The sequence below is a fragment of the Doryrhamphus excisus genome, chromosome 19, assembly GCF_030265055.1.
Source record: "Doryrhamphus excisus isolate RoL2022-K1 chromosome 19, RoL_Dexc_1.0, whole genome shotgun sequence".
Classification (NCBI taxonomy): domain Eukaryota; kingdom Metazoa; phylum Chordata; class Actinopteri; order Syngnathiformes; family Syngnathidae; genus Doryrhamphus; species Doryrhamphus excisus.
In genome coordinates, this window is record NC_080484.1 from 8,448,150 (window position 1) to 8,475,729 (window position 27,580).

Genomic DNA, 27,580 nt, shown 5'->3' on the forward strand with positions numbered 1-27,580 from the left:
ACTATAAATCAACTATTTAACTCCTATATATACAGTTTAAATGTAATAACACTACTGTAAGAGTATAAAATGTATTTTGTGCTGGGGTATGACAATAGAAAAGGTGCATGGACCCAATTTAATTAATTCATATTCACATAATAGAGTTCAAGATACCATTTATAGATTAGCATAGTTGGCGAAAATATTCACAATAAATTATGCTCTTATGTCCGAAAACACTTCAAATATAGGAAATGTATGGCTTATGTCATGAATAAAAGGGTTCTAGATAATGTCTATAATATAAACATTCTTTAAAAATCAAATGGCGTCATTGAATCACCCAGCATGTACCTTTAACCTGCTTGTCAATCACTTTGGCAGCACGCTGTGGCTCCACCCCCTTTCTCTTCTCGCCCCTCCTTTCTAGCGCCTTCCACCTGGCTCAGGATGACGTCATCGCACTGAGTGGCCAGTAATAAGGAAGGAAAGAGAGAGAAATGGCTCTTCTTGACTCCGCTCTCAAATCCATGCGGCTTGACGCTGCGTGGATCAAAACAAGCTTCTTTGTCTCCACGCCGTGCACGGTTCACGTCCACCTGTGCAGGCATGCGCGTTCACGGGAGACCATTAAGATCACCTTCTATGAAGAACCCTGTCATTGATGAGACATAATCATTATGGAATGAATATTTTTGTGTTTTTTTATGTCAAACTGGCATTGAATGTAAGGAATGGTCCGTTCCAATACGAATCATCCAATACAAGAGCTGCTCATGTTTAAAAGTCTTGTAAGGTCTGTATTAAACCAGCCTCACCCTAAATGCCTCTTTCAGGACAGAAATAGCATAACACAACAAGTAAACACATAAGGCTTGTTATAATCCCAACTTTACATCTTTGGACAGGACATGACACCATATGACCCTTACTTAAGTGGGTTAATCCGCTCAAAAAGATATGGCAGCCATATTATACTTGATGTTTGGCCAGAACATTTCCATTTCATTAGGGACGGATGCTCTTTGTAGTGTATGTTTACATTATTTCAATTCATAGACTGATCTAAGACATCATGCATTCATTTCTCCCACTAATCTTTTGCAAACCTTCTTTTGTGTGTGTCATAATACTGTTTTCTTGGAACACTCACCCCGGAGAACATGTCCAGAAGCAGTAGAATTGTTTGCCAAGGCAGGCTGGCCCAGAATGGTGTGGTGCAGAAGGATGACCTCATGCTTGGGACAAGCTATAGTCTTTTCATGACATTGGTTGCTCTCTGCTGCCACCTACAGGAATAAAAATTGATTTTGCCAAACACCAGAAGATACAATATACCAATTTCTGGACCAGGGGTTTATTTCATTAATCCATTTTTGTACCTCGTCTTCATTAGGTTAGGCTGGAGTCTATCCCAGCTGACTTTAGATAGTAGGTAGGAATTTATAATTTACAGTTTTTTAGGACATAAATTGTATGTTTGCAGACAGTATTAACAATTTATTCATCTGTATAATGGTCTACAAATACGAAGAGACCAATAAAGATTAATCCACTGTAAAATAAATAGTTTATTGCCTGCGGTACCTCTCTATATACAGTAGTCATAGTGTACACCTTGAGGGCTTTTCCCAATTTCTCCACTAGAGGGTAGCAACGCTGCACTTGGACTCCACTCTTTCTTTCACGTCATCTGGTTCAATAATGGGATAAGCCTCCTAGAAGATGCAAGAAAAAACATCTAACACTTAGTAAATAAACACTCCTTGGTACTACAGTATATGAGGAAATACAGCTTTATTGTACTTTGCTCTGGCAGAGACGAATGTTTGTTGATATCGAGTGCACTTATCAGGTAGTCACCGCTGGCAATTATGTATGGAGATGTCTCTCCCTAATGCTGCGATCTCCCTTCATCCAGTACGTCTCCGTTTGCATCTCCGTTAGCCTAGAAACAGTCCTCCGGAAGGCAAAGATCTCCTCCTCGGCTGTAAAAAGAGTTAGACGTCCCGCTGCCTCCTGAAGTAAGATAAGCCAACATCCGGTTAGCAACAAAATACAACAAGAGGCGAAGGCGGTTGTGTTGTGTCTGCACCTTCACACTGTTTAATAAATGCATCTTCCATCAAATAATGTTCTCTGTTTAACTAGACAGTACTTTCCACTTGTATAAATCAGCACCACACTTCAAATAGAATCCTTATTTTTTCCCCTCAGGAAAAAAATAGGTTTGACCACTAGGTGGCTGTAATTGCCTTTACTATGACTGATACCACCAAGCGACCCAACAGACTAATGTATCCAAACACCTGTAAAGCAGACATGGCATCTGTAAAGCTGATATTTAGGCTTTTAAGGGATGAAAGAAGTTTAATCAAACCACTTACATCATTATTCATGTATTAAAATACATATGGCGGACGAGTGGTTAGCATGGAGGCCTCACAGCTAGGAGATCCGAGTTCAATTCCACCCTTGGCCATCTTTGCATGTTCTCCCCGTGTATGCGTGGGTTTTCTCCAGGTACTCCGGTTTCCTCCCACATTCCAAAAACATGCTAGGTTAATTGGCGACTCCAAATTGTCCATAGGTATGAATGTGAGTGTGAATGGTTGTTTGTCTATATGTGCCCTGTGATTGGCTGGCCACCAATCCAGGGTGTACCCTGCCTCTCCGCCCGAAGATGGCTGGGATAGGCTCCAGCACCCCCTCGACCCTCGTGAGGATAAGCGGTAGAAAATGAATGAATGGATAAATATTTTGCAGCCTCCACTCCAATACTTGACCATTGACCAATAATTAATGAGCGCCACACGTCAAAGAGATACCACTAGGTGGCTGTAATTACCTTTACTGCTACTGCAATACTGTATATATTATTTTAAAGTCATTAAAAAATATATTTACGACTAAAATATAACTTAGTTAAAAAAAAATCACTCACCCTACCACACAGCTCATGGAAAGTACAGTCTGCTATGGAGCCACAAGTCTTTTCCAGGGTGACTTCTCTGCCCAGAACAGTGAGTACCTGGGGACCTGTAACTATGGAAACACACCCCAACAATGACCCTCGGTCACACGGTAGAATCATCCAATGCATCATTAAAAAAAAAAAAAGATTATATTATCTTGTCTTACATGACGTAAAACTCAAAATATAGCTTATTCTTTCAATGTATGGATGTTCAAAGCAGATTAAAAAAAAGACATAAATAAGGGGCATCCTGGCTGGCCCATATTATCGACCACTTAAGAGTACATCCAGGGACACCCTGGCACAATTCTTCTCATCACAACCCACCATCATGACATTAAAGCGGTTAATTAAGTCAGTTATTTTATAATGAGCGCATACTGTACTGTTGCATGAAAATTATAAACATCAATTTCTCATTTGCTCACTGCTCTTTTGTGCAAACGCCAGCTCTTCAAACATTGCGTCCAAGACAGCGTCTGCATCAGGCTCTCCAGTCCTGCACACACACACACACACACACACTCAGCAATAAAGAGGTAATGGAATATGAAATTAATAATGCTGAAGTGGCCACATCAAACATAAGCAGCAAGGAACACAGTGGAGGAGAAAGGGTACTTAGCTTTACACGCAATGAGAGGGAGAAAAACAAGATGCTCGACTCGAGCATTAGCCACTGAATGCGTGTCAAAATGAGATGCGTGTGTGCTTGTGTTATGAAATAGCGTGTGCTGCTGCTCTTTGTTTACATACAGTGAAAAAAGGAGAGCGCTGGTGTGTATCGGGGGAAAAACAAGCTTTTAAAGCTGTGCCATTTTGTCACATTCTTGTGATGAAGTAGAAATCCATCATTATCCTCCGATTCATCCACCAATGTCTCTCTCTACATTACAAGCAGTCTTGTTATTTATGGCCGTGCGGCAGATGTAGGTTGACATCTGATCTTTTCCAGACCTGCATGGGAGCGAAGAGAAAATGCACATAATAATGGGTATGTGGGTCTTACAGGAAGTAGAGTTTCCCTCCTGTAGCCTGCTGCAGCCTCCTGTAGTCAACCCCGGAGTCGAGGCAGACGATGTGGCAGTTCTCCTGAACATACACAAAAACACTTCATAATATACAAGTATTAGGGCTGGGCGATATATCGATATTTCTGTTAAGCACGATATCAAAAACAAGCATATCATTCTTATAGGTTATCACATGGTTTGTCTGGTATCAGCCCGAGACCGAAGGTCTGATACCAGACAAACCATGTGATGATCTTATTATCACATACTATTTAATCATGAGCTTATTATCACGTACTATTTCATCAAAAGATCATTTTGTTTCCAGAAAATTTTCAGTTTATTACATGTATTATATCTAAACAGTGTAAACACAACAATTGCACTCGTGTGCTATTCTCTGATTGGTTGTTTTACGGGCACGATACCAGAGCAGCGCGCTCTGAGTGGACAGCTACGGGGGCTGATACTGGACATGGTTAAACTCTATATTTTATCAGTATCACTGCCCTGGGCTTTGACACAGTATCATTTCGGCCTTTTCCCGTATCATTCATGGGCGGTTTCTAGGGTACAGGGCCAATTAATACTGTAGTACAGTAAACCTCGGATATATCGGATTCAATTGTTCCCACTGGTTTTGTCCGATAGAAGCAAAATCCGTTATATGGGGATACCGGAAAATGTCCGTTTTACGCATATATCGGATTTATATCCGGTATATGCGTAAATCGGATTTTATCCGTTATAAAAAGGCACTTCCTTGACTATGTTTCCAATGTACCTGGACTGGGCAATGAAAAGAAACGTAAGGTAATGAGAATTTAACTTTATTGGACTCTGAGGCGGAGCGCCACGATGCGGCCATCCGATATATGCGAGGGAAATTTAATGGAAATGCATTGGAACGGGACTGGAGATTTTGTCCGAAATAGGCGAAATCCGTTATAAAAAATCCGATATATGCAATGAATTTTTATTGGAAATGCATTACAGAAAAATCGGTTCTTTTTTATCTGTCCGTTGTGAGTGAATTTCCGATATATCCAAGTCCGATATATCCGAGGTATGTGATAATTATAGGTTATCACATGGTTTGTCTGGTATCAGGCCCGGTATCATGCTCCCCAAGCGTCTCGACCTTCGGTCTCGGGCTGATACTGGCACGCCATGTGATGATCTCATTATCACATACTACAGTATTAATTGGCCCTGTACCCTAGAAACCGCCCATGAATGATACGGGAAAAGGCCGAAATGATACTGTGTCAAAGCCCAGGGCAGTGATACTGATAAAATATAGAGTTTAACCATGTCCCGTATCAGCCCCCTTAGCTGTCCACTCAGAGCGCGCTGCTCTGGTATCGTGCCCGTGAAACAACCAATCAATCAATTTTTTAATGAGATACTGAATTTGGCTACTACAAAATCAGCAAAAAAATAAATACATTAGTGAAATATTTCTCGCTGTGTGCATGGTAAATCCATCTACTGTAATCCACGATTAAAAAAAAAATACACAAAATCTGGCACTTTTGTCAATAATAAAATAGACTTTTGCAACAACAACAACAGAGAGCAGAACTTGTCTGATCTCTGATTCTTCCTGAAGCTATTCACGGCGGGAGAAGATGTGATACAGAGTTCAAACTTTTGCATACGGTGTAAAATGTCAACAGGATTCATGTCAGGGAGGACAGTGCAAACTGTAATCATCATCTGCGGCATTCTTCGAAAGAAAAGAAATGAATGGCGTATCATCCCATCAATGTCATCAGGCGGCTTGCTGAGTATTCAAAGACGGCTCGGTGCAAATTATAAAATCAGTGAATTTCTGCTACTGGCCCTCCTTAAGCTGCAGGATAATTAGCAATCATAAAGCAAAGGGGACGGAAATACTCCATTCTTCTACGCTGTCAACTTTTTATCAGCGCGTCCGCTCACACAAATGAAGTTCCCACTCTCAGCCAATTGGCGAAATCAGGCTTAATAACAACCTGACAAAGTCGCCTTCCCCCACGCACAAAAGGGAGGTGTCATTTCATCAACCTACTCTGACCCTGCCAATGGCGAAATAGTCCCTGGAAAAAAGGTGATGACTAAAAAAAAGGAGAAAAAAAACATAAAAATAACCTCACAATCATGGCTATATTATTAGATTGAGTTTGGCTTTCATGAACTCCCACACATAACGGAGAGGGAAGACGAAGAAAGAACAGCAACACAATCAATGATGATTCCCAGGGTTTCCGCTACATGTATTGGATCGTGGCGCACCGCTACAGTAAAACTCATTCACTACGAAAGACATATTTATATGTCTTTTTTTTGCGCAAGAGGCACAAAGACTTGATGATGCAAACTTTTAAGACAAAAAAAAAGCATCTTTCTTCTTGAAATATATGCTACGTAGCAACCAAGAGGTGAAAAGGGGTACACCCTGGACTGGTGGCCAGCCAATCACAGGGCACATGTAGACAAACAACCATTCACACTCACATTCATACCTACGGACAATTTGGAGTCAGCAATTAACCTAGCATGTTTTTGGAATGTGTGACGAAAAACCCACACATGCACGGGGAGAACATGTAAACTCCACACAAAGATGGCTGATGGTGGAATTGAACTTCGGTCTCATATTTGTAAAAAAATAAAAAAAAAATGTCTCCCCTTGTTTTTGTTGAGAACTGATATTTTGCTGAAACTACTGCTGGATTATTCAAGAACGGAAAAATGTATAAAACTTTTTTTTTCCCCGATGAAAGATGAGAGTCTAATCTTTCTTTTGGTAAACACAGTATACCATGTCTATTTAGCCCAAGTGCCTTAAAAAAAACAAACACAGCCAGTACTGAGATGGGTGGGACGGCTGGGATTGAATGGGTGAAAACAATGTTAAGTACATACAGTGTATGAATGGAAATACTAGTAAATTCTACAGGATCCGGCAAAATTATCTGACACTTTTGTAGTGTGTTAAATAAAAGGCATATAAAGGAAAGAAACAAAAAAGTGTTTTTTGTTAGTTTTTTTTTGGAAAGTACATATAATAATGACATTGTGTTTCGTTATGTTTTAAAAATTAAATCAGTTTTGGCGGTGCAAGGTCGGGCGGTTGATTTTGGTTTCAATGCAGAGCCAGTAGCTCTGAAGTTGGTAATCCATAATAAAATGGTGTTTAAATTATTTGTACAAATTACTGTTTACGCTGTACAGTGTTCATATTTGATGTCATCTATTTATTCTCCACATTATTATTATTTATAATCTATTATCATCTATTATTTATTATTTATTATTACACGAGAGCCAGGCAATGACATTTCGTTGGCAATTTCACTGCTGTGTTATTGTGCAATGACAATAAAGAAAGTCTAAGTTTCGAGCTGGTACGGGATCACGTCTACCAAGTGCAAACGGAACGCTGGTTACAGATTGGTTTGTTTTGATAAACGTTTCCACAATGAAAGCGCCATATGCTCACCAGTCAAGAAATAAAGCAAAATGGCATTATATTAAAAAAATGGCACTATATGTACTTTTCCAAAATAAAAACACAACCTACAAAAGTGACCCTGTATATCAGGGGTGACCATGATGACAATGTTGCTCGCGTGTCACCTATCATAACACCCGTGCTCTAAAGGAATTCATTGTTTTGCATAAAAAGTTGTCAGACCTTGTCACACATTCCCTAGCTCCAGATTTAATTTAAGAATTTGACAGTGGTGTGCTTATGGAATTTGCACACTGCAAATGAAAAGCTGACGAGGGAGATGACAGCCGTGCAAGAAAGTCACAACACATGTAGCTCCTCTCATGTCATTGTCCGAACTGTCCGCTGATCTCTCGGGGTAGGCATTTAGCATTATTAAGAAAAAAAAAGTACCTTTTTATTTTTGGTGACTACATCTCCTCCCCTCTGTGCCTGCTCCCTCTATATCCGTCATATCTTTTCTCTGTCTTTTACTCCTCAAAAAGTTGCTTTTGAGTCTTTCAAAGAGTGCGGTGCCATTGAGCGGCAACAAAAGCCAAGGATAGCTGACTATTGGGCCTTGATGAGGTCCACTCCCTCATTACCCGGCAGTAGAAAACATTTGATGCTTTTTTTTTTTTTTTTGTTTAGCCTGGAGAATTGACCGGGCCTCAAAGAAATGTGGGGTGGGAAGGCTGAAAAAGAGATGAGGGAGGGAGAGGGGCAAGGCTGTCGCCCATTCAAGCATGTGTGTCTTCCAGCCTTATGTGGAGGGATGGAAAGAAAAGAGGGGAGGCAGGGATAGAGAGGTCGAGAGAGAAAAAGCTTAAAACACTGCCTTTATGCTGGCAAGTTCTGGACGACTCTTGTGACATCAAAGTGTTTTCACTAACTACTGCAGTGCGTGTGAGGGAGGGGGGGAATAGGGGGTGGTGGTATCTAGTGATTTTATTCATTCTTGCACAGTCGGGGGGTGGAGTGGAGGGGTATGTGACAATGCGAACACCCTAATTACACCTAATGATCTATTCCCTTAAAATGTGACCGCCTTGGGCCAGCCGTGGTTTGTTCTGCGGGGTCGTTCTCACAACCTCTCCCTGCCTCTGCTGCCCCTCTTGGGGAAACATCTATTGAGACGTATGGGCCACACGTTTCAAGATTTTGGACCCCCCACCCTCATGCGGCTTTGCAGTGCTTTAGGCCAGAAAGGAAACCATTAAAAAAACTGGAAGAGGGTGGTAGTGGTACCTCCACCTGGCCAGTAGAGGCTATATATACATACGGCTAACAGTCCGGTGTATTGGAGTAGTATTTGTCTGTGCATTTCACACAGAACCCAGCGAACAGTGACACGTTAACAAGTGTTTAAATACATTTAAACATCTGATTTATACACAACAAAGTTTCATCTTTCAAAACCACCACAAATGAATTTGATCTCATCGTATCTGTAACAGCAGGACTGGAATTTTATCACCTGTACTTTTTAAACAGAAAGCTAAGATGAATATTGCCATAAATGTGTGCATTTTCACACATCAACTCAACTTCCCACAGTCAGTTGATTAGATGTGTTCAGCGTTACAGTATGAAAAGGGACTAATTGTATAGTCCGGGGGTCGGCAACCCGGCTCTTTAGGGCTGCCCTAATGGCTCCCTAGAGCTTTTTGAAAAAAATTTGAAAATGGAAAAAGATGGAGTAGGGAAATATTTTCTGCTCTAACTACAAAAATATTGTGTTCATTAATATTGATTGACGGCACGGTGGTCTAGGGGTTAGCGCGCTGACCTCACAGCTGGGAGACCAGGGTTCAATCCCACCCTCGGCCATCTCTGTGTGGAGTTTGCATGTTCTCCCCGTGCATGCGTGGGTTTTCTCCGGGTACTCCGGTTTCCTCCCACATTCCAAAAACATGCTAGGTTAATTGGCGACTCCAAATTGTCCATAGGTATGAATGTGAGTGTGAATGGTTGTTTGTCTATATGTGCCCTGTGATTGGCTGGCCACCAGTCCAGGGTGTACCCCGCCTCTCGCCCGAAGACAGCTGGGATAGGCTCCAGCACCCCCTCGACCCTCGTGAGGAAAAGCGGTAGAAAATGAATGAATTAATAATATTGATTGATATTGTTGTGTCCAGAGCCAATTAACCACGATAAACAATTAAGGAATGACTGTACTTTTGTTTTTTTGTTTTTGTTTTTGTTTTTGGTGTCATGAGCCCTTTAATCACAGAATTCTGACATTTGCAAGAACTTGTGATAAAACACAAAAACATGGTATAAAAAAAACAAGGTAACTGAATCAATGAAGAGTAAGTATACTTCCTCCCTATACAAAACAATGGTTTCATCTCCATTCATCATCTCTTAGACCTTTACAGAAAAGCTCTGCATGTGTCACAGCCCTGCCATTAAATTAACTACAAGGTAATGTCCAAATAGCAAAATCTATTTCATTTGAACGGGCAAGAGGCAGCCTCTTCACTGTCAGTCCTTCTACCCAAGGTCTTTGCTGGAGGGCCGTTGGCCTCTACCTATTTCTATTTGAATTTATATATTTAAGAATTGCACACACACACACACACACACACACACACACACACACACCGCCAGTGTTAACAATAATATTAAAAAAAAGAACGGTTCATAAGAGGCTAAACAACAGGAAACTCATATACAGTGAAGAAAATAAGTATTTGAACACCCTGCTATTTTGCTATTTCTCCCACTTAGAAATCATGGAGGGGTCTGAAATTTTCATCGTAGGTGCATGTCCACTGTGAGAGAGATAAACTAAAAAGAAAAATCCAGAAATCACAATGCATGATTTTTTAACAATTTATTTGTGTGATACAGCTGCAAATAAGTATTTGAACACCTGTGTATCATCTAGAATTCTGACCCTGAAAGACCTGTTAGTCTGCCCATTAGAAGTCCACCTGCACTCCATGTATCATCCTGAATCAGATGCACCTGTTTGAGGTCGTTAGCTGCATAAAGACACCTGTCCACCCCATACAATCAGTAAGACTTTAACTTGTAACATGGCGAAGACCAAAGAGCTGTCCAAAGACACCAGAGACAAAATTGTACACCTCCACAAGGCTGGAAAGGGCTACGGAGCAATTACCAAGCAGCTTGGTGAAAAAAGGTCCACTGTTGGAGCTATCATTAGAAAATGGAAGAAGCTAAACATGACGGTCAATCTCAATCGGAGTGGAGCCCCATGCAAGATATCACCTCGTGGGGTCTCAATGATTCTAAGAAAGGTGAGGAATCAGCCCAGAACTACACGACAGGACTTGGTCAATGACCTGAAAAGAGCTGGGACCACCGTTTCCAAGGTTACTGTAGGTAATACACTAAGACGTCATGATGTGAAATCATGCATGGCACGAAAGGTTCCCCTGCTTAAACCAGCACATGTCAAGGCCCGTCTTAAGTTTGCATATGACCATTTGGATGATACAGAGGAGTCATGGGAGAAAGTTTTATGGTCAGATGAGACCAAAATAGAACTTTTTGGTCATAATTCCAATAAGCGTGTTTGGAGGAAGAAGAATGAAGAGTACAATCCGAAGAACACCATCCCTACTGTGAAGCATGGGGGTGGTAGCATCATGCTTTGGGGGTGTTTTTCTGCACATGGGACAGGACGAGTGCACTGCATTAAAGAGAGGATGACTGGGGCCGTGTATTGTGAGATTTTGGGGAACAACCTCCTTCCCTCTGTCAGAGCATTGAAGATGGGTCGTGGCTGGGTCTTCCAACACGACAACGACCCGAAGCACACAGCCAGGAAAACCAAGGAGTGGCTCCGTAAGAAGCATATCAAGGTTCTAGCATGGCCCAGCCAGTCTCCAGACCTGAACCCAATCGAAAATCTTTGGAGGGAGCTCAAACTCCGTGTTTCTCAGCGACAGCCCAGAAACCTGACTGATCTAGAGAAGATCTGTGTGGAGGAGTGGGCCAAGATCCCTCCTGCAGTGTGTGCAAACCTGGTGAAAAACTACAGGAAACGTTTGACCTCTGTAATAGCAAACAAAGGCTACTGTACCAAATATTAACATTCATTTTCTCAGGTGTTCAAATACTTATTTGCAGCTGTATCACACAAATAAATTGTTAAAAAATCATGCATTGTGATTTCTGGATTTTTCTTTTTAGTTTATCTCTCTCACAGTGGACATGCACCTACGATGAAAATTTCAGACCCCTCCATGATTTCTAAGTGGGAGAAATAGCAAAATAGCAGGGTGTTCAAATACTTATTTTCTTCACTGTATGTTAAACGTTGTTTCAGGGTTGTTGTGTAACCCCCCCCCCCCCCCCCCCCACCACCACCACCACCACCACCACACCAAACCCAAAGTACACACATATATCCGCAGCATTGTTTGCAACAAAATACCAAGGCCTGAATTTAGGGGAACATAACGCCAGCGAGCAGAACAGGAGCGTAACAGAATAAAGAGCAGGATAAAAGGTTAGCGTGAGGATGGGCAATGAAAAGTGGAGTGGAGCGGGAGGACAGTTTGGGAGCGAGTGCGTCTTGGTTACAATACTGGCAGTGTCCATTAATAAAAAGCCCTTAAACCCTATATTTTCCGCAACTCTGAGCTTTGCCATGGCTACAAAGAAAAAGAGGCCTTAAAAGTGAATAGACTTCCTGATGGAGTCTGCAGCAACACTAAAGATGAGGGAAAAAGTGCCCAAATGACAGGAAGAAACAGAAAATGCACCAAAAGTGAAGCCAAGAATGTTTAGGGTGACGTGAGGAAAGGGGGTTCCATCTAATCAGGAGTCAATAGTTAAATAAAGATGTCAACCCAAGCAGACAGAAAGGGTGGATTAACCTCTTCCACTTCAGGCCAGGTGACGGGGTGGAAATGTCACAGGCTATCTTTAAAAACACAACCCCCTCCTTCCCACCTATTGAGGCACAATCAGGCACAGACATACAAGAGCGACATGCATCGGGGAGGAGGCCCCACACCCCTGGTCCCTGCAAGCATTAATTCCATCCATTAAGGGTCAGCTAGTTAGCGGCGTGACCCCGCTAAAAAACACGCTTTAACTCTCCGCAGCAGATCACTATAGAGGACGGGGTGAACTTTGCCGAAAAAGAGCCCCGACCCCAAAAAGCCAGATGGCTTCACAAAAGGAAACATGGAAGCCTGAAAGGGAGACAACGGGCATTCAGGACCGTGATGAGGGTGGCTTAAAGAGGGTAAGGCTGCTGATTGGTGAATGGGTGGGGAGCATTTGGACCTCTCCAGGTGGCAGAAATGTGACATTACAACCAAACATTACAGTTCATCTTGCTATTGTACATTTTGGAACGCTAAACAAAGCTGACAAAAGATAGGCCGTTGACTGTACATTCTGGGTTTTGAGTTTTCTACCTGCAAACCAAGAGGTGGTACCCAACAACTTGTCCCTGAGCAAGACAGAGATTTTGCCCATCATTCACAATCCTTATGTGTACATGAACACATAGTTTTCTTTTCTGTGCATTACAACATCAGAAAAACAAGTTAATTTGAGCTAGCTTACAATGCTGTCATTGGGATACACCTATTTTGACTATGAAGCCCTCTAAAAAAAAACCTCTAACAAAGTTGCATGGTTTGATATCCATGCTGTGATCATGCATTAGCATGTACACTGATGATAACATGTAATAGTTGCATTATTTTGCCGTATTTTGATGATTTTTAGGCACATTGATACACATATGTATGCTTGTTCTGTCAACAACAGCAGCAATGTCCGCGTCTTCAGCACATAACGTGTGCTCCAGTCCTCAGGTCAATAAAATGGTTTTTCATGTGAGCTGCTACAATAATAATATTGCTGTCGCTTGGTTAATATACCAGTCAGTTATGTAAATGGAACACTGTTTTTTTGTTTTTTTTTGGGGGGGGGGGTCAAAATAGGTATTTCCCATGACACCCGTTGCTAGCAAGCTGATATAAACTTGTTTTCTTGTACTAGAATGCACAGAAAAGGGAAATAAATGTTCTTGTTTCACATAAGGATTATGAATGATGGGCAAAATTTCAAAAAACATGCAGTTCCCCTTTAAGGTCGTAGCAGACGGACATTTTCACTAAATACCAGCAAAAGGTGCAAGAATGCCGGCCTCAGCTGTTGCAAAATGCATCACAACAAATGATTATGCAACTATTTATGATCAGGATCACTCCAAACGCATCAACATTCATCTGGGATGCAAGGTGGGATAATGGCGCCGGCTGCTTAAAATTGCAAAGCAGATTATTCGCTACGGATGCAAACGGCCGCATCTTTGCTCTTGTGCCCACCCTCATTTTACTTTTGAAATGCAAGCAGGGTGGGTCACTCATCTGGTCCACCTTCCGTGTTACCTGGATTTGCTTTTTTCCCTGCCTATCTTTGCTCTCGTTTCTTTTCAGCATGGCTTGTTATGATCAAAGACAGCTTTGTGACACTGTGAGAGGCAACCAGGAAGCAGAAAACAAACTACTAAAGAGAAACTGGAAAAAAAAAAGATGGGCATGTGTTATAAATGCACAAATATATTAGCAACACAAGAGAGGGATGTGACTTTGTCTCTACCTTCAGCACGTCGATGAAAGGTAGAAAGGTGTCCCTCTGAAGTCCGTTTTTGTACAGATCTGAAAGAGGGGAGGGCCTGTATTAGAGGTGCTGTTTAGCCTCCTAATAATGTCATTCCCTCACCACAGATTGGCACATAAAGTGGCTATTGATGAACTGAAGGATGAGGTTGGGGAGACGACAAAAGAGCTCGGACCAGGGGGAGAAAAATGGATTTCTCTACCGGCAGAGCGGCGGCAACATAAAATTCATTACATTCCCAAACAATAGTGGAAAGAGAAAGGACTGTCGCCTTTTCAGCGCAGACAATATCCACAGCGGCTTGTTGAATGGCGGTTTCAATTAGCTCGGCTGAAACAAATTACATCTGAAGTAGCATCCCTGATAGACAGATAAAACAGGTCGGGATTCACACACAAACCTCGGACAAAGACGCGCATACATAGACGAGCGCACACGCAAACAAGACAAGGCTTAAGCCCTCCAGCTGCGAATGCAATGCAACTGGTTGTTGTTGATGTTTGGGTTTCAGCTTCATACAATAAGACCAGGATCTCTCTATTAGGCACTTCTATACCGAGATGGTCTGCATTAGAGGACTCATTACAAAAGTTTGGACTTTTATACATTAGAATAAAAAGCTCACTTTTACCTTCATTGAAGCCTTGTTGGTGAATAAGTGTGTATACTTCTCACTTAAACTTCATTGGAAACTCCAGTAGCAGGTTCAATCATCATTACACACACTAGCCGGTGCCCCTTGGACCAGCTGTTAAAGGTTACTACTTTTTGAATTCAAACGTGTCCAAAATACATCCCAGGGGCTATTTTCAGCTCGCACATTGTTTTTTTTAATTAGCCCTTAGGACAGAGGTGGGGAAACTACGGCCCAGGGGCCACATTTAGCCCACTAAGCGTTTGAATCCGGCCCGCCAATTGCTTTCTGAGTATTTCAACTTATAACATACAAGCTGGCAACATGACAAAAAAAAAAAAACCTGTTAAATTAAATTTCGTAGTTTGATGTGGTCTGGTGTTTAACGTGCTCCTGAAAAAAGGGACATGAGAAAATATCGCTGATAGTATGACACTTACAGATAAAATTAGACAAATAATTCAAGGCAGACTGTTAGAATTATAAGCATAAAATTGTGTGTGTGTGTGTGTGTGTGTGTGTGTGTGTGTCAACTTATAACGTACAAGCTGGCAACATGACAAGTTGGATGTCTTATTCAGGAAAAAAAAAAGAAAAATTCAATTTCGTAGTTTGATGTGGTCTGGTGTTGAAAAAAGGGACATGAGAACATATCGCTGATAGTATGACATTTTTACAGATAAAATTAGACAAATAATTCAAGGCAGACTGTTAGAATTATAAACATAAAATAGTGTGTGTATTAAATATATATTCTGGCCCCCAGGACAATTTTGTTAACTCTACACGACCCGTGAGTCTGTTTCCCCACCCCTGCCTTAGGATACTCTAAAAACAATTAATTCATGAGAATTAGACATAGCTCTCCATTTTGTTGCATTGTTGTGGTTTCACTTTTGAGTTCAGTCTGTACAGTACATACAGATAAATGCATAAAAATCACTTTCTTTAGTATTTCAAATTGGGGGGGGGCATGACAGAAAATAATTGAGAAGCAATGGCAAACACTGACCTACACTAGACTAGCTTTAGCATCGTTAATATGCAAAATGTATCAGTAATAGTATAAGTGACAGACCCTCAGCAGCATAGAAAATGACTTGTTCTGTATGAAGTGCATGTTGCCCGCAGTCGCTACATGCTATAAGTGTTAGACAAGCAATGTAAACTTTAGGTTAATCAAACATTTATACCGACACAACCACAGTCAATAAAATACATAAAAGCAGCTGGACACAGTTAATGCAAACGGCATATGAGAGGCACCGTACTAATGGGTTTTCCACACCAAAGACACCATTTAAACCTTCAGCCCTTCTTACTTGTATGAGTCTCCATTAGTATATAAAACAAAAAACAGAAAATCTTCTTTATGTGCTCTCGCTCGAACCTATCACCAAACACATTGAGGGGCCTTTTTATAGTGGCATCTCCACATCAATAAAGACAGCAAATGTATGCCTTTCATGTTCAGTTTTCTCTGTCGGGCGTCAGTATTCCATTAACCGTGCAATTAATACCAAGTAGGCTCTCTCTTAAGTTTGCACCGTTTGGACGCTTTGTTGTTAATAGCTTGTAAATATTAGCGATGCAAGTCTTTGTCTATGTCCATGTTTCCGCTCAAGCTTTGAGAGAGCAATAGGCCTTCCAGGAAATGCATGCATTTACGCTCTAAAATACATGGTAAGTGTACCAGGTCCGACTTACTGAACACTGATCTCTCCCTAAAATGTATAAACCGAGTCTTGAAAGCGGCGGACTTGATTACATGAAACAAGTAAATGACATACAGTAAGTAAATACATCAAAACTTCCATCAGTTTGCCAGGATGAATGCATGGACAATATAGGCCACATAGGCACTCCTCCCACCAGTTATTGATGATAACCACCACATTGCGTAATGAAAATAAATAGAAAGACTTCAAATAATCCACAAGCCCACAGCAAATGCCTGCTCACTCACGCATTTTTTCATATAATTAATGCAATCGTTTCTCTCACCCGTGCTTAATGATGACATTGCAAAATATAATTAAAAACACTTATATAACAACTTATATAAATATGCGACTAAGTTATAAATATTTAAAGGCGCTTTTTATGTAGTGTTGGAGCAGCTACACACGAAAACGCTTTTTTGATCTTCCAGATCTTCTGTTTCCATAGACTTCCTGCTTCCGACCCAAACGGTGTGTTTAATTGACTCCACTCCCAGCCCTCCTCTCGGTACAACCACTATGTCATGATTGGTCACACTCCCAAGAAGAGCTCCTGAGGACTTCCAGATACAGCGTTTATTGAGTGCAGGCAATCTGCCAGCAATCTCCCCCCATTGTTGCCGTTATTATTTAGTTTTCTATTAATTGTGCTTCCATATTTGATGTGACGATATCATATGTAATAGGCTCCAAGCACTCAAATCTATATTTGTTGCTGAAAATTAGCATTTTGAGCCCCCATTGGATGATAAGTTAGTATCTGATTGACGTAAAATGTACAAACAACACAGGAAAAGGCACCATTTTGGTGGGGGGTTGTAACCGAACTCTTCCTTGGGAATTCATCTCATTGCCACCGACTAAATCCTTACAAAATAATCAATAATAAAATACTGTGTAAACAATATGTAAAATAAACAATGTGTGCAGGCACTCGTACCGTGAGGGGGTCTGTTGGAGGTCGCCACCACCACCACTCCGGTTTGGAACAACGTTTCAAAAAGCTGCCGCAGGATCACAGCATCAGCAATGTCCGTCACCTAATGTAAAGAAGACGATGAATTACATGTTCCTTTTCACACATTCTTCATTTGAGCACGACATATAGGTCAAACCAAGCCATCAACACTCCATGTTGATTCGTGTCATTCAGGTGAGCTCATTCTCTCCTTTTGTGTAGTCACGGCCACACACACTTAAAGCTACACACGCACTTGAAAGGACTGCAAATGGTGCTGAAAGTTGTGGTGAGAACAAGGCAACAGCATGATGGCAAACAAGGCTAGAAGCCCAAATAAAGTCTTATGAAAGATAGCTGTGTGTGTGTGTGTGTGTGTCCCATGAATGCCACAGAACACCGCCATAAAACACCATTCAATTATCCACTGCCTTTTTCATCCACATCATTTCCACAATAAGCAAAGGTCGATGACGACGCTGAAACAAGGCCGTTTGTGAGCTGCTGGTTATTATGTGAAGGGCTCCGACCTTTCAATCAGCGATGCAGTGCTCTCACTTTTATTCTTAATTCTCTCGTCTCTCGTTTTTCACCTTCACAGCACAAAATTAAAAGGAAAAAAATACAATGTATGTTCCAGTAATGTGCAAAAATCAAAGCATCCTTATAACCTGTCCGACGACTGATTGAGGGAAAGAGCAAAGAGAAAAAACTAACATTTTCAGCTCGGTTTTCTGTACAATTATTTTTTTTGTTGAAAATTTCCCAAAACTGGACCTCGGTTTTCATACAATACTGCACATAACAAAATAGTCAATTCGCCCTGTACATTGTCCGTACGACTGCTGAACAGTTATCTTCATTTTGTAATGCATTTCTTCGCCGCAGTGCTTCCAGTTGTGTGTTAGATTTTTTTGTCCAAATAATATTTCAGCTTCTATGTGTTGCTATATCTGCAGAGGGCCTTGAGAATGATATTCTCGGACATCCTGGCAAGGTCGTTGTCATGCACAGTAGCAAAGGGGCTGTCAATCATAGTTCTGATCCAAATGATGAGTTGCCTCAAAGCCAGCTTGCAAGCTCTGACTGGTTGATCAAGTGGCAGGCTGCCTGTCCTGATTGGTTGATCGGTGCAAAACTATTCAACATGATAATTTACTTATTGATCGTGAACTACTTCAGATGACGACATAGTGTACTGTAGATGTTTGGAGTTGCCCCCCCCCCACCATGAATCATAACTTCATTAGCATTTCACTGTGGTCACCATTTCACTATGCATACTGATGAAGAATATCAAGTGGAATTTGTCCGTCAAAGGTTTGTAAAGTAAGCAGGACCATTGACAGCTTTGGCTGGGCCCGGGACAAAATAATCTGAATGTGTAAACTTGTAAATACAAGTTAACGACCCTATAATAAAACTAAAATAAAGCAAAACCACTACTCGTTGAAAATGTTTGTCAAACATGATAACTGAAAGAGAATAAGGTGTCCAAATTTCAGATACTTCCTCATCCATGGAAAATAAAACTCATTTGTCATGTTGGACACCTTATCAGAATCAGAATAGGTTTATTGCCATGTATGATCAAACACATACTAGGAATTTGTTTTGATATAGTAGGTGCAGACACATCTATTAAAAAAGAATGAAAAATACAAAATATACAGAATAACAGTATAAATATATGTACACAGTCTGTTTTTTGTTTGTTATTCCGGAAGTGCAGTCTGATTGTTTTTGCCTAAGAGTCCAAACTGAGCGTTAATGTAACGCATATAATGAAAGTGTCAAAGTGGCAGGATGAGGCAGAGGTGGGGTGTGAAGAGTGTCAGGTGGGGTGTCGGGTCTTGTTGATGAGACTGACAGCAGACTATTCTCTTTTAATTATCATGTTTGTTAAATATTTTCAACAAGTGAGTGGTTTTGCTTTATTTTAGTTTTATTGTATGGCAGTTAACGTTTATTGACTTTAACTCAACTTTCTAGTGTATCGTTAGGCAAAAGTTGTGTGTATCGTGACAACAATGATTTAAACTTGCAAATGTACACACAAATGTTGGGTGCAAAATGGAGAGGTAAAAATGTCACGTTTTGGAAATTAATATTACTTGGGAAAGTCTTGAATAAATGTCCTGCCCTCTCCTCTTACCCTCAACTCACCTTCTTTCCTCTCTGTGACAGGCACTTCTAATGGCCATATCCACAGCATATGTCTCCTTTCATAACCTGGAGAGTCTTCTGCTTTTTGCATATTAGCCTCACTGCCCTTGCCAATTCTTGATTACCATGTGTGTTAAAGCCTTGATTTTGTTAAGGAGAGGTGCCTCGGGGCATCAAATTAGTGTGTGTGATTGTGCGCTCTCGTAATGAGAATCAACAAAAAGCCAAGGCTCGGCGTGTCTCTGAAACCCCCCCCCCTCCCCCTAGTTTCCTCTGACCGCAGGATTTTATTTTCATTTCAAAAGAATCATTTAAAAATGACCTTTTATACAACCTGGATTTGTTTATTCATGTCCTCTCAACATGGGTATAGTATGAGGGGCAATATTGATTGCTGAATGCGTCATATGGGGAGAAAAGAATGGCACCCCAGAGAATGAGAAAAGTGGAGGGGCCTGATGTACCACTTGTGGAAGACAAAAAAAAAATGGCGCAATCTCCGTCCTCCAATACCAATATTTAAATGAGCATCCAATTACTCAAGCTGCTGTGCATTTACAGCGACACACACGGGTGCCACATTAAACCTCTTTTGATGTTACACCTCTTCATGTACACAACCTATGAGCCATTTCAAAAGTGTGTGTGTGGGGGGGTGGGCTGTTGCACACTGACTGAGCCCCCCCGCACCCGAGACAATGGTGCACAATCATTTTCTTCACACTCCCGTCCTTCCTTTCCCGCTCTTCGCCTATCCTGGACTTCACAATGGCGAGTATTCATTAGGGGAGCCTTGCAAAAAAGGAGGGAGGGGGGGGGGTACAAATTACTGATAATGGCACGGCGCTAATGAAGAGAATGGAGAAATGTCATTAGCATTTAAGAGGATAAGATCCATCTGACCCGCCGCCACCGCCAGTCGCTTTCTAGCTCCACTCACTTAAAGAAGCAGGAGAGTGCGACTGATACCCGGAGCCTCATTTGCATGGCTGAGTGGAGGAGGATGCTGATTGGTATAGGCCCCCCCCCCTCACCGCACACACACACACACACACACGCTTCTCTCTCTCTCTCGCTCACTCTCAACGCCACCTCCAACACTCCCCAACCTTGCAACCTCTTGTTTATGCATCACAAACAACGCGCACATGTCTGCTTGTTTTCCTCCCCCTCCATTCAGCGCCAGCAACAGTCGACAACAGCAAAGCCGGCGACGGGCAAACAAAAACAAAATCAATGAGCGAGCACAAACAGCACCGCAGTTTGAAATGTGAAAGAAGGCGCGCATGAAAGGAGACGCTCTTGATCCTCGCACGTGCACAGACAGTGATTAGAGAGAGCGACCACACCTACGGTGGCCTTTGACCTCCTGGCTTTATAGCTGTAATGATATCAGAGAGACGAACCACATTGTGCTGCAAACAGATGTGCTTGGCTCCGTAATTGCAAAGACAGGAGCGCACTTATGCTGTACCAAAATAGAATAGAAGAGAGTCTTACTCCAAAAGATCAAACTAACGAACCTGTATTCAGCTCTAATTGCTCTAATTGCTGCAAAACCTTGTTTTGGATCCAATAAGCAATCATTCGGTAAAGAAAGGTTGCTCTAATATTACACCTTTCTATTGGTACAGAGACTTGAACAACTTCAGCTTTACATTACTGAAAGTGATGCTGAACTCATACCAGCCTATGCTGTATTTACAACGACCACTAGGTGTCCCCACTTCTGTTTTTGTTGCCCTGTTGATCACACAGTTGACCACAGAAGGGACTGAACCACACACACACACACACACACACACACACACACACAGGTTAGAATACTATGGAAAACAAATCAATGAACAAGTTCTGTGCAGTATCAGTATTTGTATATAACCCTGGGTAAAATTGGTAATTTGTTAATATTTGGGTTGTTTATTTTTATATTGTGTATTTTGTACTGCTTAACTGTTCTCTTGCTGCTGTGCAATGCAAATTTCCCCACTGAGGTACTAATATATGCATATCTTATCTTATCTTATCTTATCTTATATCCCTGCTGCAAATTGCACTTCATATTCATATTAATGGACATTCATTTTAACAGCAGAATCATAAATGCCATTTTCAACAATATGTTTAATTCATTGAACTTTGGGAACAATGTTCCTCATTGTAACCTTTTGTTACTTATTATTTTATTATATATTTTATTATATATTATTTTAACGTTGTGTGAAATTGAGGAAAAAAGTTCTTGAATGTGTATTCAGACATTGCAAAAAAAAAAAAAACATTTTAAAGCCGCATTGTTCATTTACGCCGATAAACACGCACGTAACACAGACACTCACCTGAAACTCGTCAAAACACAAGAGGAAGGTTTCGTGGGAGATCTCCATGGCGACCGGCGATATGGGGTCATAGGTGAACATGTTGCCCAGCTTTCGTTTCGGCAGGCTTTGTTTCTGTCGATGGATCCCTTTAAGCAGCAGACAAATGTCACACACATCTTAAAGCACACCTGCACGGATCAACCCAATACATACCGACAATGCTGCGTAAAGGCAGTAATTTCACCAGTATGCATAATAGCGCACAATTAGGAGCAGAGATAAGTATAGGATAGAGAGAGCTGGACGGGTCGGGACACTTCTGCTAACTTTGTTGTAAAGCTAGGAGTTGTTGCAGCGTTGTGGGAGGAGAGTACTAACTTTTGTGGATGTCCAACATGAAGCCGTTGAAGTGGACTCTCTTTTTCCGATTGCTGTGCACACACGAGTAAAACATGTCCATGAGCATGGTCTTCCCTGTGCCTGATAGGAAGACACATAACAGGAACCAACATTGGCATTACATCATACCGAGACCTCTATTCAGGGCAAAAACATGGAGCGCACCTTTTCATAAAGCTTCTATTAAAATGCAGTGTAACTCTGTATGATCTTACCAACTTCTCCATAGATATAGAAGCCTTTTGGCGGGGGCGGACAGGCGTTTTCTTCCTATATGCGGGGAGAAATGTCACAATGAGTAAAATAATAATACAGTAATGCCTTGTTTATCATTGTTAATCGGTGCCAGTCCCACAATAAGATTCTTTATCTAATATTTCATAGACTGAGCATAGAAACATGTACATGACCCTTTAAATACTATTTTTTAACATTATTGGAGGCCACTAATAATAAATAACAGCCCTATAGTCACCATTACACTCATTCATTCATTCATTTTCTACCGCTTATCTTCACGAGGGTCACAGGCGTGCTGGAGCCTATCCCAGCTGGATTCGGGCAAGAGGCCGGGTACACCCTGGACTGGTCGCCAGCCAATCACAGGGAACATGTAGACAAACAACCATCACATTCATACCTATGGAAAATTTGGAGTCACCAATTAACTTAATTTTTGGAATGAGTACCTGGAGAAAACCCATGCATGTAATGGAGTACCTGCAGAAAAACCCCGCATGTACGGGGAGAACATGTAAACTCCACACGGAGATGTCCAAGGGTGGAATTGAACTTGTGTCCCCTAGCTGTGAGACCTGCACGCTAATCACTCATCTGCCATGCAGCCACCATTACGCTCATACACATAAAAGTACATATATAAAGACATTAATGTTTCCCAAGTGGAGGGCAGATAGGAAGTGATGTCAGGGGTGTGTGATTCAGCTTACGGTCACAAACTGATGGCCAGACGTTTTGGTTAACAACCGAATTCATTCCAAATTGATGCCTTCAATTAAAGAAAGTCGTCAAGGTAGTAGTAAAGCAGCCCCAGAGCATCACACTACCACCACCATATTTGAGTCTTTCGCTCAAATGCCGTGTTACTTTTACACCAGGTGTAATGGGGGACACGGAATATTTTCCCAAATGTCCTTTTGGTCATCTGCGGTTTTGACTAAGGAACTTGCATGTTGAACACGCCATGTGTAACCAGTGTCATTCTCATAGAACAAGAACACTGACCATAACTGAGGCAAGTGAGGAATATGCAGTTGTTTACATTCTTTTGTGACCTGTTGCTGTGCTCTTGGAGTCATTTTTGTGGGAAGGTTTCACCACTGTTCCATGTTTTCTCCATTTGTGGATCTCATCATGTGGATCTTTCAGTTTTAAGTCATCTCTTAATTTGACAGGTCCGGCACTCATCAAACATGTGCAAGTGTGGCCAGTGAAATTAAACTAAACTTTCCAAATAAATGTGATTTGCCGCAGGTACTTCATGATTTAATAAAAGGGGGGTTGGGTTTGGAAAGTTAGTTTTTATTATTAAATAAATAAGAGTGATTGATGTTCTAAAAACATTAAGGTGTGACAAATGTGGAAAAAACGTACAGAATCAGGAAGAAGGCAAGCTTTCCACAACTTTATCAGTCATTATTAACACAAAGATGTACAGTAGGTTGTTTTTTCCTTAAATACACCTTCACTGGATTGGTTTTAGTGCGGTTAACAAACAAAAGGTGAAGAATATCCAAGTGCCCCCCCCCTCCTGTATCTTTTAATTTGAACTAAAGCCATGCATGCATGAACCCCACTAATAAAAGCCTGAGTGGGATGTAGCTTCCACCCTGAAACTAAACTTTGCTATATCCGTCACCGTAGAGGCCTGAACCGCCGACTCATAAACAAAGTATTGTGAGGCATTAAGCCACCACTACAGTTTGAGGTTTCTCATTCTCCAGACTAGCCCACTGCAGGGGAGGAAGACAAAGGGGATCTAATCAACAAGACAAGCCAGGGTTCCCACGAAAGAAAAGCATCATCAGAGGAACAATGGAGGGATTTGTCAGACAAAACGGAGAGGACTGAATGAGGCTCCATACGAGATGGACTGGACTTGTCTGTGTGCAGCCTGTTTAGCACTGCTAATTGTGATACGGTACTGTTGCATTGAGGTGCTGCTGGAAGTCATTGTGCTGCCTGCCTCCTATCATCAAAAGGTCCCTGCTTCAAAAAAAGGCTTCTATGAGACCAAGCTGCGCATACTGAGTAAAGCCAAATACTATGTGCAAAAGAAGGCCTGGGCTATTTAAATGCAAGTGTCATCAGTCTAAACATGACGAGAATTACTACTGCGTCTCATCCTTGGGCAGAGACAAACCACATTATTATAAGATTTAACAACACAGGTAATAATCCACAAATCACGACACTGGTCACCTTACATATTAAAACATATTAACCAATGTAACGTTTAAACAGTCATACAGCATTTTAAGAAATTCTTCTATGACTAAATAAAACAAAAATACTCAATATGGATGTGTGGCAAACACTGATAATCATGGAGAGTATTACTTCCTGTGCCTTAAAGGTAAGTCCCTGCTACATTCATTAGGGATGGATATTAAAATTAAATTCTATTGACTATAGAAATGTATTTATTTTTTTTACTTTTGAAAAGTCATGGATCTTATTTTAAAGAACAACATTTTTGTAAAATTAAATGCCATGTAATATAGTAGCAGACATCAGCATGACCTTCAAACTATATGCATTTTTCCATAAATTAATAATTCTATGACTTTATAAGCATTCAGCTTTGGAGGTGTCACTGTATTTATGTCTGTAACCAAGCAACCTTACATTACTTTGGTATGAAATCACCACATTGTGTTGTCCTCTTCAGTTTTAATTTATCGACTGTTTCATGGCAACAGCACTCGGGTGTCCACCGCACAAGGAGCACTTGACTCTGTGGTAAAGTTAGACAATGGCTGAAATGGAAAACAAACTTGTTGCCTATCCTCTCTTGCTCTCTCCACCTCTCTCAGCTCCTCCCCTCCTCTCCCGGAGAGGAATACTGGACCGGCAACAAGCCTTCCCTGTCTTCCCCGGCATAACAGTGTGTGACTTCTCCCTGACTTCCCAAAGTGTCCCCTGGCGTGGTGAGCTACTAGCGAGTTGTGGCTGGAAGCCATTCTGCCATGCCAGAGTGGAGAAAGACAAGGCCGTCCCTCAGACGTTCTGTCTAGCGGAGCAAAGTGGTCCCATCTCATCTCCCGTGGAGGATGGGTGACGGCGGCACATGTGGGAAAAGTTCACATTCGGGACGTGGCCTCTTTGGTTTGGGAATAATCATTCACTCAGCTAATGTCAAAACTGATGTGTGACACATTGGAAGTGGTGGAACTGCAGTCTACATATAACTCAGGTTTGACTTGAAGAAGGTGGTTCTCACCAGACAATGGCCCATTGTTAGTCGACCATCCGCAAAACCACGCCACATTGGGTCAATATTAAGTCAAGTGTACTCTCTTCAGAGAATAGGTCAGTTAGTGAGGACAATGGCGGCACTTTTACAAGAGGGAAAACACACCAAAGGACAGTGTTATGACCTGATTCAAACCAAAGTAATTGTCCAGCCATTGTATGTGTGTGTATGTGTGTGTGTGTGTGGGAGAGAGAGTAGGGAGGGGGTGAAGAAATAAGGTGCAGATAGATGGGAGACGATGGTGGTGTTGATAGCCCGACACCAAAGTATTTGTCAGAGTCCCAAATCAAAAGCAAAAAAAAAAGGACAAAAATGGCCCAGATAATGGGGATCCCCCCCACCTCATTACTGCATGAGGATGGTGAGAGAGTAGAGCGGGTTGCCGGGACAGGCCCAGCGGGAGGTCTGCCCCAGGCTGCCTTCCCAAATCTCTGCACTAACATCATGTGTCTGTGCCAGCCAAACACACACAAAAAAGAAAAAAAATCCCAGCGCCAAACACTAGACAGTCATCTCCCCCTGACCTAAAAACAACAACAATCCCCAACATTACACCGCTCTGAAACTCACAGGCACAATATGCTTCCCAGACCCCTACCCTCCCTTTGACCTATGCCCCCGTTGGTGATTTAACCGTACAGTATAGCCCCTAGTATGTTAAATGTAACCGAGGCTTTCTTGTATAATGACAGTCCAGATCGTGATCACAATGACAAGCAAATGTATTTTAATTAGATTAATATGAGGGAGTGGAAATCATCATTCATGAATTTAATAGAAACCACTGCATACCTCACTTGTCTTGAAAACCGATGGTCCAGTAATGCGGGGCTGTGTCATATTTTGGAGTCCATAACAGTTGGGGTGTATTGTGGGAGGAGGTGGGTTCAGGAAGTGGCTGTTATTGTAGTTTTGCAGTGACTTCTGCAGTTGAGCCAGGCGCTGGAGAACATGCCGCTGAAGAGCATTTTCCCTCAAAGATCCACTCTGAACCAGGCTGTCGTATTGCGCCACAGTTTTACAAGAAGTCACATTTGAACAGTGCTTCCGCCAGCTAACGTATCCTTGAGAAGCGATAACACAAATGTAAAATAACTAATAAGCAGTGCTCCACAATTACACGAAATTGTAAACACGTATAGCCACAGTCAGGCTGCACGGCAATAAATCACAATGACTTGACAGAAAGATAAGACAAATTACCTTTAAACTGGCAGGTATCTCTTAGAGTGAGAACATAACTTGACGGTACAAATGTCACCGAGTGTCGTAAAGCTGTGGGAAACATGTATGCCGCCATGATGCTTCAAAATGGCGAAACTTTATTGACAAACTGGAAAAATAATGTGCGGAAATGTAAAATTGACAAGTAATTGATGAATTTAAGTATATTGATATTGTTTGGTCAAATACACTTCCTTTTGAACAGTTTTGAAGAATAAACCCCCAGAATGACAAACGTCGATTTCAAACATATTATCCACCAGTTATTATTTCGTTCCATACTGGATCATGCGTATATTTATATAAAGTATATTTATAATTTCGGTATTACCACTGTTCCAATGTGACGAGTAGTAAACAAACCAGGATGCAGTTCTTTGAACAGCGGTCAGCTGAACGTCAGCTGATCGGAAGTGGTACTTACATACTTTTCAAATCACAATTGTAAGCGACACATTACCACCACAAATGGGCGTGAAACTATCACATTGTTATTTACATAATATTTTTTGTAATTTTGGGTTCTTAAATTAAATAAATGACAGCAGTTTGATTAGTAAAACACGCTAGTTTTTAATTTTACACATATT

The 27,580-nt window shown here is 41.4% G+C and overlaps 1 protein-coding gene across 1 annotated transcript; it reads right to left on the bottom strand.

The window, feature by feature from the left end:
- Positions 1 to 21: 21 nt before the first annotated feature.
- Positions 22 to 27,110, bottom strand: afg1lb (AFG1 like ATPase b). Its single transcript, XM_058056928.1, has 13 exons — positions 26,970 to 27,110; positions 26,559 to 26,830; positions 22,486 to 22,540; positions 22,250 to 22,351; positions 21,890 to 22,017; positions 17,367 to 17,466; positions 14,051 to 14,109; positions 3,969 to 4,051; positions 3,388 to 3,458; positions 2,927 to 3,027; positions 1,789 to 2,001; positions 1,136 to 1,700; positions 22 to 637 (listed from the first exon to the last, which is right to left on the bottom strand). The coding sequence occupies exons 1-11, from the start codon at positions 27,064 to 27,066 to the stop codon at positions 1,855 to 1,857; spliced, it is 1,215 nt and encodes a 404-aa protein (XP_057912911.1). The 5' UTR covers positions 27,067 to 27,110; the 3' UTR covers positions 22 to 637; positions 1,136 to 1,700; positions 1,789 to 1,854.
- Positions 27,111 to 27,580: the final 470 nt, after the last annotated feature.